This window comes from Macrotis lagotis, chromosome 2, assembly GCF_037893015.1.
Source record: "Macrotis lagotis isolate mMagLag1 chromosome 2, bilby.v1.9.chrom.fasta, whole genome shotgun sequence".
NCBI lineage: Eukaryota > Metazoa > Chordata > Mammalia > Peramelemorphia > Peramelidae > Macrotis > Macrotis lagotis.
Window position 1 is genome coordinate 32,740,513 of NC_133659.1, and position 18,612 is coordinate 32,759,124.

Below are 18,612 nucleotides of genomic sequence, written 5' to 3' on the forward strand. Positions count from 1 at the left end.
GGTCATATCTCCTGATGGATAAGGCTATTTAAGTCAAGGGTGGATGTCCAAGGGGGGATGGGGGGTATCTAACTCTCTGGCTAGGCTCCTCCCTGCCACACACACAAACACATTAGTGGAAGAATACTACTTAGGGAAATATCAATAAATATTGTTAACCTAATTCTATTTTGTTCTTTCCCGATACTAAAATCTCTGGCACTGTTTGTTCCTTATTAGGACAAAATTTGGAAGCTTAACATATATTTATTCCAACAAACCTATATACTAGTAGATATCTGAATGTTCCAAAGAAATCAAAGAAAGGAGGACAGGGATCCATATATACAAAAATATTTATTTCAGCTCTTTCTCTTTTAATAAAAAACTGGAAACAAAATAGGTACCCATTAATTGAGGAATGGATAAATCTAAGTATCATGGAATATAACTGTGCCATGAAAAATGGCAAAAGTGATGGAGAAACCTAGTAAGCTGCTAAAAGAAGTGTGAAATGAGCAAAACCAAGAGAATAATTTAAATAGCTACTACAACATTTTATAGGAAAGTGATATAAAAGACTTAACAATTATGATTGATTTATTGACCAAAATTCAGGACTCCAGAAAACTGAAGAATCATCCTTCCCAGCTCTTGGCAAAAAGATGACCACCTAGAGTCTGGGTTCTTGGACATGACTGATAGATATGTTGCAGGACTGTACTTATGTGATACAGGGAGGACTTTTTTTTATTTTTATTTTAGAGTAATGAGAGAGAATTAGGTGGCACTGTAAGGGTAATTAGGGTCAAAAAAGAAAAAATCTAATTGTATTAACCTAAGAACTTTACCTCATTTAAAAATTTTTTTAACCTCATTTCTTGAAAAAAAAAATGAATCCATTAGATGAGCTCTTCCTTTTCTCCTCATCTCACATGAATCCTTGAACTGTTTTTATTTTTTCTAGCAGGTTTCCCCAAGATAATTCTCATTCTCCTTAATATTGTTCTCTTGTTAGCTACTGGCTTCCTCCCTTCTGTCTGCAAATATACCCATGTCATTCCCAGTCCCCATGTTTAAAAAAACTTCGTTGATCTCTTTAGCAATCATCCATCCCCTTTGTGGCTAAACTTCTTGAGAAATCTATCTGAAGTGTCATTTACACTTCTCTCACATTTACACTTCTGTCCCATCCAATCTGGCTTCTAACCTCATCATTTACGTGAAATTCTCCAAAAGGTATCATACTCCCCTCATTCACACCATAATTATCAAATGATCTCTTAATTGCCAAATCTAATGTTCTTTTTCATTCCTTATCCTTAACCTCTCTATGACATTCTTTTCCAGCTTATAGTAACATCATACCCTCCTGCTTCTCCTACCTGCCTGCCTCCTTCAAAGTCTTCTTTCTTGCTTCTTTATCCAAGTTATGCCCAATAACTGTGTGTGTCTCCCAAGGTTCATTTCCCCTTTATATTATCTCATTTCTTGTTTGATAATCTTATCTACCCCCAGGGATTCAGCTGCCATCTATATACAGTTGATTTTGTCCCTTCTCAGTATCAAGCCCATGTTTCTCTCCTGAGCTCTACCTTTTTCTCATCTTAAATTACAGGTGCTGTAGATATACCAAACTTAACACATCTGAAATGGAATTTATTATCTCTTCCTCCCAAATGCACCTCCCTTTTTCGCCCTTTCCTATTATTATTTTCCTCCCTTTCCTATTTTATATTATTGTCAAGGACACCATGATCCTCCAATCCTCCTCAGCCTTCTCCCTTGGGTCTCTGGCTCAGTCCCTCTCTCTCACCAGTCTTGTTTCTACCTTCACAATTTCTCTTTTTATCTCCAGTCATAGAGCTCCCACGCTCACCTCATCACATCCCACCTGCTCTACTTCACTCATCTTCTCTTTAGACTCTTTGCTTTGCCCCAGTCCAGTCCATTCTCTATTCATCTGCCAAAGTGTTTTTTTTAGGTTTTTTTGCAAGGCAAATGGGGTTAAGTGGCTTGCCCAAGGCCACACAGCTAGGTAATTATTAAGTGTTTGAGACCAGATTTGAACCCAGGTACTCCTGACTCCAGGACCAGTGCTTTATCCACTGTGCCACCTAGCCACCCCCAAAGTGTTTTTCTAAAGCAAATGCCTGCCCTGTTACTTCCAGGATCAAGTATTAAGTCCTTTGCTAGATTTTTGAAGCCTGTCACAATCTGATCCTTTCCTATTTTCCTCATCCTCTTATACTTTCTGCCTCCACATTGCCTACCATTCTGCTCTGCTGGCCCACTCTCTCGCCCCTGTCACTCCTGCCTCCTAGCTTCCAGGGCTTTCCTCTCAGCTCAGCTCCAATGCCTCTTTCTGTAGGAGGCCCTTCCCAGGCTCTCGCATTTCTAGTGCCTTCTCCCTGTTATTACCTTTCATTTGTCCTCTTTCTTGTGCAGAGCTGTTGTCTCTCCCATTAGAACATGAGCTCTTTAAAGACAATGACTATGATTGTGTCTTTCTTTGCATCCTCAGCACAGTGACTGGCACTTGGGAAGCCCTCAGTCAGTGCCTGATTGATGCACTTTATATTTCTCCTGGTGCTTGGGGCAGTGTCCTGTATTTAGTGGGTAGAGAACCATGAGTTTATTTCACTGAATTTCGAGAATGCCTTGGAATGGAAGAAGTTTGTAAACAACATATTGGACTGTAAGTAATGTATCGATGCTGAAGTTTGATTGTTTAAAAATGAATGGGCAACCAAACCAACCCCTCTGGATCGTATTTCTTTTCAGTGTCATTTTCACTCTTAAAAAGTCTCTCTTTTTTTGTAGGTTCATGGGGGTGTGTGTACACCAAGGGCAGTTGCATGCACTTACAGAGGTAAGAGTCCAATGAATGTGCTCCATCACATCTCTGCCTTTTTATCTTTAGTATGTTGTATATAGAATATGAACATAGTCTTGATATTTTCCTGGCTCCGTGTTTACTGTGTATGTCTCATGCTGCCTTTGTAATCAATGAATTCTCAGATGAGAGGAGCTTAGAAGTTAAGAGTCTTTTTTTTAATTTAAGGCAATGGGGTTAAGTGACTTGCCCAAGGTCACACAGGTAATTAGTAAGTGTCTGAGGCCGGATTTGAACCCAGGTCCTCCTGACTCCAGGGCCAGTGTTCTATCCACTGTGCCACCTAGCTGCCCCCTAGGGTCTTTTTTTAATAGATGAACAAACCAAGGCCCCATGAGGAAAGGGGATTTGCTCAACATATGGTGCCAGAGCTCAGTTTCAAGCCAAGCCTTCTGGACTTTGAAGCATGTGTTCTTCCCATTATTCCCCACTGTTGTCTCCTTGCTATTCACCAATAAAAAGATACTTTCTAATGACTCACTAGTGAAAAGACTTATGACCTTGGAGTCAGGAGACACTTGGATTTAAATTCAAGTTGTAATTTAAGTAATTTAACTTCATGCCTCAGTTTCCTCATTAATAAAATGTGGGTGGGGGCGGCTAGGTGGCGTAGTGGATAAAGCACTGGCCCTGGAGTCAGGAGTACCTGGGTTTAAATCCGGTCTCAGACACTTAATAATTACCTAGCTGTGTGGCCTTGGGCAAGCCACTTCACCCCGTTTGCCTTGCAAAAACCTAAAAAAAAAAACCCCCAATAAAATGGAGGTAGGGATAGTGGATAGAGCATCAGCCCTGGAGTCAGGAGGACCTGAGTTCAAATCCAGCCTCTGACACTTAATACTTACTTAGCCGTGTGACCTTGGGCAAGTCACTTAACCCCAATGCTTTTCAAAAATTCCCCCTCCCAAATTGAAGTAATTCCCCCTTCTCAGTATGAGGCTATGAAAATCTGACAACCTGTGTGTGCGTGATTGTTAACTGTCCTTTCCAGTGTTGGTACTGGCCCTCAGCCCCAGTACAGGCAATCATAATAGTACAACTATTATCTCTTTTTTATCATTCTGACAACACTGGGAGGTATATGCTATTATTATCCATATTTTAAAGTTGAGGAAACTGAGGCCAGCAGTGGTTAAGTGAAGTCCTAGTAAATCATTTAACTAAGAAATGTCTCAGGAGGAATTTGGACTCAGATCTTCCTGATTCCAAGTCCAACATGTTTACTGTTCTCTTTTGGACGCGCTGGTCTAACAGATCTTCTTGCTCAAATCCCATTCCAATATATCCCTCTACTCCATTGCTAAAATAATTTTTTAAAAGTATATATCTACTTGTTACAGTAGTGCCTCATTGTTTCCAAGATCACCTTTTTATTTGGCACTTAAAGCTCTTCACATCCTGACCCCTTTCTGCCTGTCCAGGCTTTTTTTAGATAGTCTTCCCTTACAGACTCTCTGGGGTCCAGTTATCCCAGCTTTGTAGCTGCTTCTGATATATGACCTTCCAGGCCTGCCTTACCTGAATACTTTCCCTTCTCACCTCTGCCTCTTGCTTTCTGTGGCTTCTTGCAAGATTCAGCTCCAATCCTTCCCCTTTGTCAGGTGCTCCTGGAGCCATTCCCCCTTTGGGTTCCTTTCCATCTACTCTGTATGTAGCTTGTATAGACTTTGTTACTTCCATGTGGTCTCCCTGATTAAGTATGGGACCTCCTTGGAGGCAGAGGTCTTGTTTCTACTGTTCTTTGTAACTCCTTTGTATCAATAGTCTGGCACCTAGTAGATACTTAATCAATACTTGTGGACTGATTGACCAGCAGTCTGGTGGTATATGACTAGGAATTTCTGAAGATGATAGTGTCCAAATATCACCTAGAGGGACATGAAGTGTATGAACAGGCTTCAATAGCTTTCAAGCAAGGATTCTTAAAAGAGAATTGGAGTGAAGGATTTCATCAGAGAAATGGAGTGAAAAACCCTAGTTCTGAGACTGGTTTTACAGGGAGAGTAAAGACTAACCAAGGGACAGTTGGGATGCTCCATTGGTGTCTTTGCAGTATGAAAAAGAATGGTGAAGCTCTCAGCACATTAGATGGACCTCTTTTTCCATCCTTGCAGTATTAAAAGAATTCTTCCTTTATCCATGCAACCAGGAGGCCATAGACAAGAATTTCCCAAGTGGCATAGATAGGTTTTCATCTGAATCATTGGTGGGAATTCCCACATCAAGGCTATATATTCACTTGAGTAGCTTGGAGTTTACTAACAGCTGACATTTCTAAAACATTTAAGGTTTGCAAAGTCGTATATGGCTCCAGTCTCTTTTGAGCTTTACAGAACCCTTGTGAGGAGAGGGCTCTAGGGATTAATTCCATTTTATAGATGAGAAAAGGAGGCTGAGTGAGGTTAAATAACTAATTAATAATCAGTCTATAACCACTTATGATATGACTACTGTGTGGTGAGGGAGTAATTTGAATCCCAATCTTCCTGATTAGCACTTATCTACAAAGCTCCATTTGAAAGCAGAGCAACCCCAAAGAGAACTGTAGCTGCTTTCTCTGGAAACCTGCAGACACACATCCACACCAGTTTTCTCTTCAGGATGGCAGGGATGGAAATCCTCGATGTGGGTCATTTAAGAAAGGTAAAAGTACTGCATTGGGTCTGAGCAATCCACCAGCTTCCCTTTGCTATGTGGCCCTTTCCCCGAGGTACTCCCGGCAGTGAAAATCGACTCCCTGGGTAAAGTAATGAAGCACATCCATTATTTGTGATGGGCCACAGCCAACTGCAGAGTCCAGTTTCCCAGATGTTATGTAATGTTCTCTGCCTATTCTTGGGGAGTATCACATTAGTTTTGTATATTAAGTGTTGGAAGGACCTTCACAGGTCACCTAGTTCAACCCCCCATTTGACCAGTGGCAAAACTAAGCCCGAGAAACGTTAAGGGCAACATAGCAAGGCAACATAGCAAGTGCTCTTAATTCAGATCCAGAGTATTTCCCACTGTTCCACACTGAAGGGAATACCCATATTGGCGAGCCTTGAGATCCCTGAATGATGGGAATATTAGGAATGATTCTGGGCTGGAATACAAGGACCAAGTGATGCCATCCATGTGCTAATGCAGCTCACCGACCTCTCAGTGGGACAGGAAGCATCCCAGCAATATGCTCATAAATGGTGAATAAATTGGCTCCCTTGAAAGAAAGTGTAAGCCCAGCATATGGTCAAGTTTAATCTTTATCATTCTTCATTACTTTCTCAAGTCCAGACCAGTGACAAAACAAATCAAATCCTTATTTGTAATGTTTGATAATTTCTTGAAAATTTAGCAATCATGATCTGACTTCAGAATACTACTGAAGTATATTGGTAAATATATTAATAGGTAAGGAATCTTGATGGCAAAGGAAAGGTTAGACAAAGTGCCCATGGAATATTTGAAGAGGAAGAGAACATTTTCAGCTGGAGGGCCATTAGAGCAGAATACATGTCGACATGTTGACAAGCAGAGCCTTAAAGGGAGTATGAAGATTCCTTGGAAAATTGAGATGACTCTGGGGTGTCTGTTTTGGAGAGATGTGTTTTTTGTCTTAGAGAAACAGTTCATAGATCATTTTGTAGAGTTTGTGTCATATTTATTTGGATGTTAAACTATCATCTCAAACTCATCTCTGAAACTGAATTTATCATATGCCCCTCCTCTGCCTCTTACTTTAGTTAATTGCTTCTCTATTCACTGAGGCTCAAATCCTTGGAATGATTTTTAAGTATTCGTTTACCTCCCAAGTCATCAAGACCTCTCCTATATTTGTAATCTCTCAAATTAGTTCCTTTATAGAAATATAGGATCTCAGAGTTGAAAGGGGTTTAAGTCACCTAAGATTCATTTGCACCCAGACAGAATACCTATTTGTACATTGACATAGACTTTGTGTGCCTGTGCTTGGAAAATACACTTTCCTCATCCCTGATATTCAGAATTCTTACTATCATTCCACATTCAAGTCAGATGCCATCTTTTTCTATGAAGCCTTACCATTATTATTAGCAGAGATTTCTTTAGTGCTTTAAGGTTTGCAAAGTAATTTCTTTTTTTTTTTTTGTAAGGCAAATGGGGTTAAGTGGCTTGCCCAAGGCCACACAGTTAGGTAATTATTAAGTGTCTGAGGCTGGATTTGAACTCAGGTACTCATGACTCCAGGACCAGGACTCTATCTACTGAGCCACCTAGCTGCCCCCTGCAAAGTAATTTCTACATATATAACTTGATCTTCATAAACATCTCCATAAGATAGGTCAGTTATTATTCCTATTTAACAGATAATGATATTAAGATATTAAATATGTTTTCCATGGCTACAAATATTGTCAGGACAGGAGTCAATCTAAGATTTCTGCAAACTCAAGTACAATGCTCTTTCTACTGCTAGAGAATCAAATGTGATTTTGGAACCACTGCTAATGATTTTCAAAAGAACATGGAGATTGAGAGGAGATGAGAAAATGAATATAATAATAGCATCAGCTAGCATTTATATAGTGTTTCTAGGTTACAGAATGCTTTACAAAAATATCTCATTTGATCCTTACCGTAACCCTGAGAAATAATGGGACCTACCTCCCAAGACTGACATCACTACTCTTACTTTTGTTTTTTCTTTTTCTTTTTTGCAAGGCAATGGGGTTAAGTAACTTGCCCAAGGTCACACAGCTAGATAATTATTAAGTGTCTGAGGCTGAATTTGAACTCAGGTCCTCCTGACTCCAGGGCAGGTACTCTATCCACTGTGCCCTTTCCACAATTCCTGCCCTAGGTTGAATTTGTTACTTTGGGCTGGAAAACTGACTGATTGTAGTTTCTCTTTGGTCATTGTTGGGATTGTTGAGAAGGACCGGTACTACTTTCTCCTACTCTACCATCTTGGCTTTGAACACAGGCCATATTCTTTTTTTTTTTTTTTAATCTTTCAATATGGCTTTATTTTTCCAAGTTATTTTTTCCCACAGTTTGCAGGGACCCTGAATTAATCTAATGACCTACTGATCCACCCTAGGCAGAAGACTTCTTAGCCCAGACACATCAGTGCTCATTTAAAACAATAAAAAGGGGAGAGCCCCCCCAAACCATGCCTTGGCAGCTGGCTGCAGTCTGTATGGAGAGGCCCAGGAAGACAGAAGGATAGGTTGACCACTCAAGGACCTCTGGAAGGGAGGGCCTATTCTGCTCCCAGAGGAACTTGTGTAAAGGGTATTTTAAAGAAAGGATCCAGGAGTGTAGTGGGAAACTCTTCCCCCCACTGCCTCCAAACCTCTCCTTGAGCATGCATTGATTTGAGAAGAAACTGAGGTCCAGAGTGCAGAAGGGCCTTTGACACTGGATCTTCCCACTCCCTCCAGAAGTCCCATACTCAGCTGAGCTGTAATACTAGTAACCCAAGGGCAACTGGAGGGCTGGTTTAGAGGTCCTGACAAGGTCAGGCAGGGGGTAGGGTAGGAAAGGCTGCCAAGGACCAAGGGCCTGTAAGGGAGGGCATTACAGTCTCTCCCAGGACCAGGGAGACAGAGAAGAGGCACTTTCAGGATGGAGTGTAGAGTGGCATGGGAACTAGGGACCCCAGCAGCCAGGCAGTGACCCCAGCCTGGGCTCAGTAGCTAGAGGGCTGGTTAGGCCATATTATTTTCAACATGCTTGATGGTGACTTGGTTATCTTGATTACAAAATATTCCCATATCAGGAGTCTGAGAGAGATAAGTCACAGATCTGAAGATAAGAGTAAGGCACTCAAAGATATCTTGTCAGGTTTGAATGTTGGAACAAGTCTAATAAGAAAAGAATAAACGAAGAGTTTTAGCTCAAAAACTAGATGAGAGAGACTTGATTAAATAGTAGGTGATCTGAATAATAACTAGAGATTTTACTTCATGGCTGCAGTGAAAGCTTAGTAGGTGTTGTGGCGTAGTAACTAAAATGTGGGAAGCAAGAACTTCAGTGTCCTCTGTCCTATTTAGACCACTTAGGGAGAACTCTTTATAGTTCTGGTCACCACAGTTTAGGAGAGATGTAAATTACTGTCCACTGGATGATGGACCAGAATAATGATGGGTCCAGAGACAATGCCATATAGGGACAATTAAAGAAACCAGATATGTTTAGCCTGAAAAATTAGAAGAAGCTGAAGGAGGGCAGATGAGCTGTCATGAAGTTTTCTGTTAGGCTGTCATATGGAACAGGGTTTATTCTTGTTTCTGTTTCATTCTAGTTCTGCTCTCTGGAGTCAAGAGGTGAAAATTGTGGCATCAGCTAGGTGGTGCAGTGGCCCTGGAGTCAGTCCCTGAATTCAAATCTGGCCTCAGATACTTAATAATTATCTAGCTATGTAACCTTGGTCAAATCACTTAACCTCATTGCCTTGCCAAAAAAAAAAAAAGAAAGAAAGAAAGAAAGAAAGAAGGAAGGAAATGCCAGGGGAGCTGATTTTGTTTGGAGACAAGGAGGAAAAAAAATGATCAATGGCCTAATTGTCAAGAGTGATGATTAAGAGGGTATCAATAATTGCTAACCCATATGCTTATTTTCTCACTCCTTCCTCCATAACCTTTGAATACTCTCTACATCCATACATACATGACATATATATGTCACGTGTACTTGTATACGTATATTTTTAGATATATGTTTTTTAAATAAAAATGTTAGAAGGCTCTAACAGTGAGGTATTTGCATAGAATATTTGAAAGCAGACTATCTTCATAGTCATACAATTGACTGCAAGGTTCAAAGACTACAGTCTTTATTGTTTTGGGTTTTTTTTAGGTTTTTGCAAGGCAAATGGGGTTAAGTGTCTTGTCCAAGGCCACACAGCTAGGTAATTATGTCTGAGGCCAGATTTGAACCTAGGTACTCCTGACTCCAGGGCCGGTGCCTTATCCACTGTGCCACCTAGCCACCCCTTATTGTTCATTTTTAAGAAGCATTTGACTCTGTTGGTCAGGAAGCCTTAACAAAGTGCCTCCTGTGTATAAATTAAAGTCATACCAGATTCTCTGAGATGGCAATAATTTTGTCCTAGAATCATCTTATTATCCCCAACAACACTAGACACTAAACATGGAGGTATATATTGATCAAAGGTGTTTTCGGCTGGTAGGAAGGCTACACGGAACCAACTCTCAAATGTAATAATTCCTCACAAAGGTGGGGATCTGAAGCATCTCCTGTTTGTAGTTGGCATTGGATTGATGCCTTCTAAATGCAATAGAGGAGAATGAGACAGGAGGGAACATAAGCCAAATGGGTGAGAACACCATCATTTTTTTTCACCTCAGACGCCAGTAAAAGACATCTCAAGATCATGAATCCAAGGGCCCAGAAATAACAGCACCCTCCAGGCCTCTAGATTGGCTTCTAGCTCAGCCCTTACAAGCACCATCCAGTAAAATAACAAATCTGGATAAGCACCTCCCCACTGCCATCACTAACACCAGCTTCCACCTCCCTTAGGATAAGCTCAAGAGCCTGAGCTTGCCCTACTGTTGCCCCTGAAAAGTAGTCATCCAGGTAAGCAACTTCACCACCTGCTAACTGACTACCTCCACAGACCAACTAGCCTAATGGTCATATCCTGGCACCTGGAGAAAGAGGTGGCATGTTCAAGGCAGGTGAAGCCACCTGAGTGGAGATAGCCTTAGACCTTAAGCCCAAGATCCTCTGGAACTGTGTGCCCTTCCCCCCTTCCCCTCTCAGAATACTAGTCTTGCTCCCAGCCTGCCTGCCAGAACCATCATCCAGGGAAGCAATCCTTTGGAAGGTGGAAACTGACCATCTTCTCTGCAGGTGTTGTGCCTTCTGCTTTTCAGTGGTCACCATCAAATATTACAGCCTCAGAAACAGATAGGACTTTGACTTCATGTCCATGACTAGGGTTCCTCTACTCCGTACTGTGTTCATCCAGAGTCTTGTGTTCAGTTACAGAGTTTACGTTTGGAAATGAACGTGGACAGACTGGAAAATGGTCAGAGGAGGGAGATGAGGATGGTCAAAGGCCTGGAAATCATATCATAACAGGGGTTTGACCAAACTCTGCACATTTCTGTGCTGTTGTTTTATGTATCTAGAATTCAAAATGCATATCTAGAATATGCTCTCTCTTTACTGCCACTTTTTTGAAGATTTTTTTTCCAACTACATGCAAAGATAGTTTTCATCATTCATTTTTGGTAAGATTTTGAGTTCTACATTTTTCTCTTTCCCTTCCTTTTCCCTTGATAGTAAGTAATCTGATATATGTTATTCATTTATAATTATGTAAAACATTTCCATATTAGTCATGTTGTGAAAGAAGAATCAGAACAAAAAGGGGAAAAAGAACCATGTGAGGGGAGGAAATATAAAACATGGAACAAATTTTTAAAAATTGAAAATAGCATTCAGACTCATAATTCTTTCTCTGGATATGAATAGTATTTTCCATTATAAATCCTTTAGAAATGTCTTTGATTGTTGTACTGCTGAGAAAAGCTAAATCCATCATAGTTGATCATCACACAATGTTGCTGTTAATGTATACAATGTTCTTCTGGTTCTGCTCAGTTCATTCTGCATCAGTTTATGCAAGTCTCTCCAGACTTTTCTGAAGTCTGCCTGCTCATGATTTCCATCACATTCATATACCACAATTTGTTCAGCCATTCTCCAATTGATGGGCATCCTCTCAATCTCCAATTCCTTGCCACTACAAAAAGAGCTGCTACAAATATTTGTGTACATGTGGGTCATTTTCCCTTTTTTTATGATCTCTTTGGGATACAGACCCAGTAGTGGTATGGTTGGATCAAAGGGTATATATTCACAGTTTTATTTTCCTTAAGGCATAGTTCCAAGTTGCTCTTGAGAATGCTTGAATCAGTTCACAACCCCATCAATCATTCATTAGTGTCCCAGTTTTCCCACATCTTCTCCAATACTGATCATTTTTCTTTTTTGTCATAGTGGCCAATCTGATAAATGTGAGGTGGAACCTCCGAATTGTTTTAATTTGTATTTCTCTAATTAATAATGATTTAGAACATTTTTATATGACTCTAAATAACTTTAATTTTTTTAATCTGAAAACTGCCTATTCATTACCTTGACCATTTATCAATTGGGGAATGACTTGTATTCTTATAAATTCGACCCAGTTCTCCATATATTTTAGAAATAATTTCTTTGTAGAAGTACTAGCTACCAGTTTTCTGTATTACTTTTGGCCTTGGTTGCATTAACTTTATTTGTGCAAAAACATTTTAATTTAATGTAATCAAAATTATCCATTTTGCATTTTATAATGTTCTCTATCTTGTTTGGTCATAAATTCCCCTCTCCATAGACCTGAAGAGATAAACTATTCCTTGTTCTCCTAATTGACTTATGCTATCACTCTTATGTGTAATCTATGCACTCATTTCGACCTTATATTGGTGAGTGTGTGTATATGTGTGGTGTGAGATGTTAGAATAGGTCGTTTTTGTCATACTATTTTCCAGTTTTCCCAGCACTTCCTGCCATTTCTTAAAATCCCCTTGTCGCCCAGCTCAAACACTCTTCCTACCCTTCCTAACTCTCCTCCATTCTCCTCAGCTTCTAATACTGCTGCCACATGTCACCTAGCATTTATTTTGGTCATACTTCTATGTCGACAGGTTTTCTTCTCCCATGTATTGTGAGCTGTTTTAAGGGAGGACTATTTGTTTAAGTACTTTCTCCTCAGCCCCATTTGAGGGTCCAGTTCATAAAAGCCATTTCTTGAATGTGCATTCATTGACTAGAGAAGAGACATCATAGAGGGGGACATGAGAGCTATCCTAAAGTGTTTGAAGGGTCCCATGTTCACTTAGCTTTGTTTTGCTTTCCCCCTTGAGAGCAGCATCAAAGGCAAAGGATTGAAGCTATAGTGAGGCAATTTCAGGCCTATGGGAATGCTTACCTTCCTTAATAATTAGAACTATTCATAAGTGGAGCTGACTGTCTCAGTGAGAAGATTTCCTCTTGCTAGGAGTCTTCAAGCAGAGGCCAGATGAAAGGAACATACTTGTTCAGGAAAAGATTGCCTTTGAGGTCTTGCTAAGGGGGCATTTCATTCAAGGTTCCCATTTTACAAGAGGAAAACTGCAGTCTTAGATGACATGACTTACCTAAAGTCACATTGGGCCAGAATTTGTTTTGTTTTGTTTTGCTTTTGCAAGGCAATGGGGTTAACTGACTTGCCCAAGTTCACACAGCTAGGTAATTATTAGGTTTCTGAGACAGAATTTGAACTCAGGTCCTCCTGATTCCAGGGCCAGTACTCTATCCTCTGGCCACCTAGCTGCCCTTAGGGCCAGAATTTATAACCTAGATCTCTGGATTTGTAGATCAGCCCTCTTTACATTATATTGCACAGCTTTTATCTCCACTGCAAGATTCTTTGAGCTTGAACCTGGGATTGTTTTAGTTCTTTATTTTTTTTGAACCCTGATAAATGAAAGCATAACAACACCAAATCAGTTTTCAGGTATATTCTAACCTACCCTTTTCTTGCTTCATCATCATCTTTCCTCCTTTTTGCATCCTATCTAGAAGTTTACCTGATGTTTTTTTTTCCTTCTAGGGAAGGAAATAGCTAGACTGAAAAACTTAGTTTAAAGTTATTTATTCAAACATTTTCCTATGTGTTACTACATATATTGTGGCATTTCTCCTTCAGAAAGAGAACTTCTTTAACCCAGACCAGTATCTTATCTTCATTTAAATACTTGGGAGATTACTTGGGAAGTGCATTTTAAAAATGACATCATGTCCATAAGCCCACAAAAGACGTTAGTGGTCAGTGCCCTACAAACCTCACATCTCTGTATTTTGTCCAATGTGCTCAGTCTATGAATCAAGAACTTAGTCCTTAAAAAAAAATTAAAATGTTCAAATATACTCATCCTATCTTGAGATGATCTAGTAAGTTCATCTTTGTTGTTTTTGGGGTAGAGAGGGATGCTTGGTGTAGATTGTAAATGATGCTTTGCATTATATGATAGATTAAACTTTTTTTAAAAAATATATTTTTGTTTATTTGTTTTTCCAGCAACATGCCATGGTAGTTTTCACCAATCATTTTTTTGCATGGTTTTGAGTTTTACATTTTTCTCCCTCCTTCCCTTCTCTCTCCCTTGCCCCTGACAGAAAGCAATTTGATATAGGCTCTACATGTGTAATTATGGTAAGCATGGATCCATATTAATCATGTTGTGAATGAAGAATCACATCCAAACAGAAGTAAAAAATGAGAAAAAAGCATAATACATAAGACAACTTTTACAAATTGAAGAATAGCATTGATTTTGTTTGTGCAAAAGTTTTTCAATTTAATGTAATCAAAATTACCCATTTTGTCTTTTATAATGTTCTCTACCTCTTCTTTGGTCATAAACTGCTCCCCTTTCCATAAATCTGGCAGATAAGCTTATCTTTGTTCTCCTAACTGGCTAATGATAGCTCCTATTATGTCTAAATCCTTTAACCATTTTGACCTTATCTTGGTTTAGGGTGTAAGATGTTGGTCTATGCCTAGTTTCTGCCAAACTATCTTACAGGTTTCCCAGCAGTTTTTATCACAGAGTTCTTATCCCAGAAGTTAGAGTCTTTGGGTTTATCAAATAGCAGATTACTATAGTCATTTCCTACTGTTTCTTTTGTTCCTAGACTATCCCACTGACCTACTATTCTATTTCTTAGTCAATCCCAGACAGTTTTGATGACTGCTGCTTTATAATATAATTTTAGTTCTGCTATGACTGGCCTCCTTCTTTTGCATTTTTTTCATTAATTTCCTTGATTTTCTTGACCTTGTTTTCTTCCATATGAATTTACTTAGTATTTTTTCTAGCTCAATAGAGTAATCTTTTGAGTTTTATTGATATAGAACTGAATAAAAAATTTAATTTAGATAAAAATTGTCATTTTTATATTAGCTTGGCCTACCCATGAACAATTGACATTTGCTCAGTTAGATCTGATTTTATTTATGTGAATAGTGTTTTATAATTGTTTTCATTTAGTTTCTGAGTCTGCCTTGGCAGGTAGACTACCAAGTATTCTCTTAAAGATTTTATTTATTTTGAGTTTTACAATTTTCCCCTAACTTCCCCTCCACCCCACAGAAGGCCATTTGCCAGTCTTTACATTGTTTCCATAGTATACATTGATCCAAATTGAATGTGATGAGAGAGAAATCATATCCTTTAGGAAGAAACAAAGTATAAGAGATAGCAAGATCAGACAATATCAGTTTTTTTTTCTAAATTAAAGTTAATAGTCTTTGGTCTTTGTTCAAACTCCACAGTTCTTTCTCTGGATACAGAGGGTATTCTCCATTGCAGACAGCCCCAATTTGTCCCCGATTGTTGCACTGATGGAATGAACGAGTCCATCAAGGTTGATCATCACCCCCATGTTGCTGTTAGGGTGTACAGTGTTTTTCTGGTTCTGTTCATCTCACGCAGCATCTCTACTGTTTCTTTGAATGAATTTCTCTTTCTATCTCTTGCTTCTGTGTCTTGCTAGTAATATGTAGTAATGCTGATGATTTATGTAGATTTATTTTATATCCTGCAACTTTGCTAAGGTTATTAATTGTTTCAAGTAGGTTCTTTTAGATGATTTTCTAGGATTCTTTAAGTATGTCATCATATCATCTGCAGAGAGTGAGAGTTCTGTTTCTTCATTACCTATTCTAATTCAATTAGAACTAATTCTAGTTCAATTCCTTTTTCTTCTCTTATTGCTAAAGCTAACATTTTTTTTTATTTTTTTAGATTTTGCAAGGCGATGGGGTTAAGTTGCTTGCCCAAGGCCACACGGCTAGGTAATTATTAAGTGTCTGAGGCCGGATTTGAACTCAGGTACTCCTGACTCCAAGGCCAGTGCTCTGTCCACTGCGCCACCTAGCCGCCCCTAAAGCTAACATTTCTTTTCTTTTTTTCCTTTTCTTTTTTTGTTTTAGGTTTTTGCAGGGCAAATAGGGTTAAGTGGCTTGCCCAAGGCCACACAGCTAGGTGATTATTAAGTGTCTGAGGCCAGGTTTGAACTCAGGTACTCCTGACTCCAGGCCTGGTGCGCTATCTGGCCACCTAGCCGCCCCAAGGCTAACATTTCTAATATAATATTGAAGAGTAATGGTGGTAACGGACATCCTTGCTTCAACCCTGCTCTTATTGGGAATGCTTCTAGCTTCTCCCAATAGATTTACTTTTAAAAGTTTCTTTTTGTTGGCATGATGATGGATTGACATTGGTTTGTAGGAGTTTATGTAGGGGTATTTAAATAAAAAAAAAATTTTTGGTACCTTCCCAGCAACAAAAGGTCCTCGCAAAAACTTATTGAATTGACTTGATGAAATGGAGATGTGGTATAGCAAAAAAAACCAAAACAAAACTTAGCAGTAAGTTGATTCTTCAGGTTGCTTCCAAATCATTAGCTCCACAAAACAAGATAATCTCTACCTTTAAGAAAGTTCACCTTCTTTTATGGGGGTTACAAAATGTACACTACTGAGTAAATACCAAACAAAGGCAATGTAATTGGGGAGGAGGTTTGTACACCTGGGGAAACCAGGACAGACCTCTCAAAGGGAGCAGGAGATTCCAAAGGAGGGAAGGTACTATAGGCTTGGAAGCAACTCATGCATGTGAGGGGGGTGAGAGAGAATATAGTTTGAAGTCAGACATAAATGGAATAACATATACACTCAATTGGGTATAGAAATCTATCTTATCCTGCAGAAAATGGGAGGATAAAGAGATAAGAGGAGAAGAGAATGATAGAAGAGGGTGTGAATTGAGGGAGATGGTGATCAGAAGCCAAAAGCTTTTGAGGAGGCACAGAGAAAGGGGAGTGGGGGGGGGAGAGAAAGAGAAAGAGAGAAGAATTAGGAAAAAATAAGATAATAGGGAAATATATAGTTAGTAACCATAACTATAAAAAAAATTACATTATGTTCCTTTGATAAAGGTCTCATTTCTTAAATATACGGAGAATGGAGTCATTCATAAGAATACAAGTCATTCCCCAATTGATAGAATGGTCTAAGGATAAAAAAAAAGTTTTCAGGTAAAGAAATCAAAACTATTTATAGTCATGAACAAATACTCTCAACCAAATATTGATTAGAGAAATGCAAATTTAAAAAACACTAAGGTACCATACACTTCACACCTATCAGATTTGCTAATATTAACAGAAAGGGAATATTGTGAGAAAACTGAGACACTCATTAGTGGTGGAATTTTGAACTGATCTGATCATTCTTGAGAGCAATTTGAAATTATGCCCAAAGGACTATAAAGCCATGCATATACCCTTTGACCAAGTCATACCACTACTTGGTCTGTATCTCAAAGAGATCAAAAATAAAGGAAAAGGACATATATATTCAAAGATATTTATTGTAGATCATTTTGTGGTGGCAAGGAATTGGAAATTGAGAGGGTGCATTTAGGGAATGACTGAACAAGTTGTGGTATATGAATGTAATGAAATACTATTATGCTATAAGAAATGACAAGCCAAATGCTTTCAGAAAAACCCTTAAAAAGCTCACATGAATTGATGCTGAGAGAAATGAGTAGAACAAGAGAACATTGTACACAGTAACAGCAACATTGTAAGATGATCACACAGCTACTAAGTCTGGTACTGTTTTTGAACTTTAGATTTTCCTGACCTCAGGCCCAAAACTTTATCTCCCATACCACCTAGGTGCCCCCCAAGTTGATGAACATCCAAACTCACCAATCAGAGCCCAGGGTTCCCAGGGACAAGAGTCCACACTGGAATTCAGAGGTGGAAGGAAATTATAGGCATCTGTCGTAGAGATGGTTGGAAAGTGACTTGAACTTGAACTTTGCTTCCTCTTCTACTGTAGCAGAAAACAAACACTTTAGGGAAACAAATACCTTCCTATCTATGATTCAGTTAATGTTTATGATCAGAGCGTGATTGATTAAGAGTATTTCTGTTATATCTTTCAAAGAATCTTGAATTATTTTAATACAAGAGTAGCTATCTTGTTGAAAAAAGCCTATGAGCTAGTATCTTGTGCTACTTAATCAAATGCATTTTCATGATCAACAAAAATAGAAGCCCAGTGGACTTGTATTTTCAAACAACTTTAAATCAGTTTGAAATGGTAAAGATATGGGGGCAGCTGGGTGGCTCAGTGGATAGAGCACCGGCCCTAGAGGCAGGGCCCAGCTATATGTCTTTTAGGCCTATTCTCCAAACTAACCTGAGTTCAGATCCAGCCTCAGACATTTAATAATTGCCTAGCTCTGTGACCTTGGACAAGTCATTTAACCCCATTGCCTTAAATAAATAAAATTTAAAAAAAAAGAAATGGTAAAGATATGGTCCATTGTTGAATATTACTTGGGAAAATCTTGTATCATACAAATACTCTCATCTAGCATGATTTCATTCATGGATAAAATGATAAGGTTGTAGAGATGAGAAAGTAGGCATTCGGTCAGTTAGCATTAAGTGCTTATTATTCAGTTGTTATCAGTGTTCTCTCACTCACATTCTTTTCAAGGTCTTTCTACTTCTTTAAAATCCTCCCCTCATTTAACTTCTTGAATGTCAGTTTTGGGAGAAGCTAGATGGCACAGTGGATAGAGTACTGGCCCTGGAGTCAGCAAGATTCATCTTCCTGAATTCAAATCTAG

General features: G+C 39.0%; 1 protein-coding gene across 4 annotated transcripts in view; it reads left to right on the top strand.

Annotated features, from left to right (window-relative positions):
- Positions 1 to 18,612, top strand: part of TESK2 (testis associated actin remodelling kinase 2) — a 140,211-nt gene that overhangs the window by 90,995 nt on the left and 30,604 nt on the right. For all 4 annotated transcript variants that reach the window (XM_074221569.1, XM_074221567.1, XM_074221568.1 and 1 more), the window contains one exon: positions 2,803 to 2,851. In XM_074221569.1, coding sequence (XP_074077670.1) covers positions 2,803 to 2,851 — 49 coding nt within the window. The remainder of the gene's footprint in view (positions 1 to 2,802; positions 2,852 to 18,612) is intronic.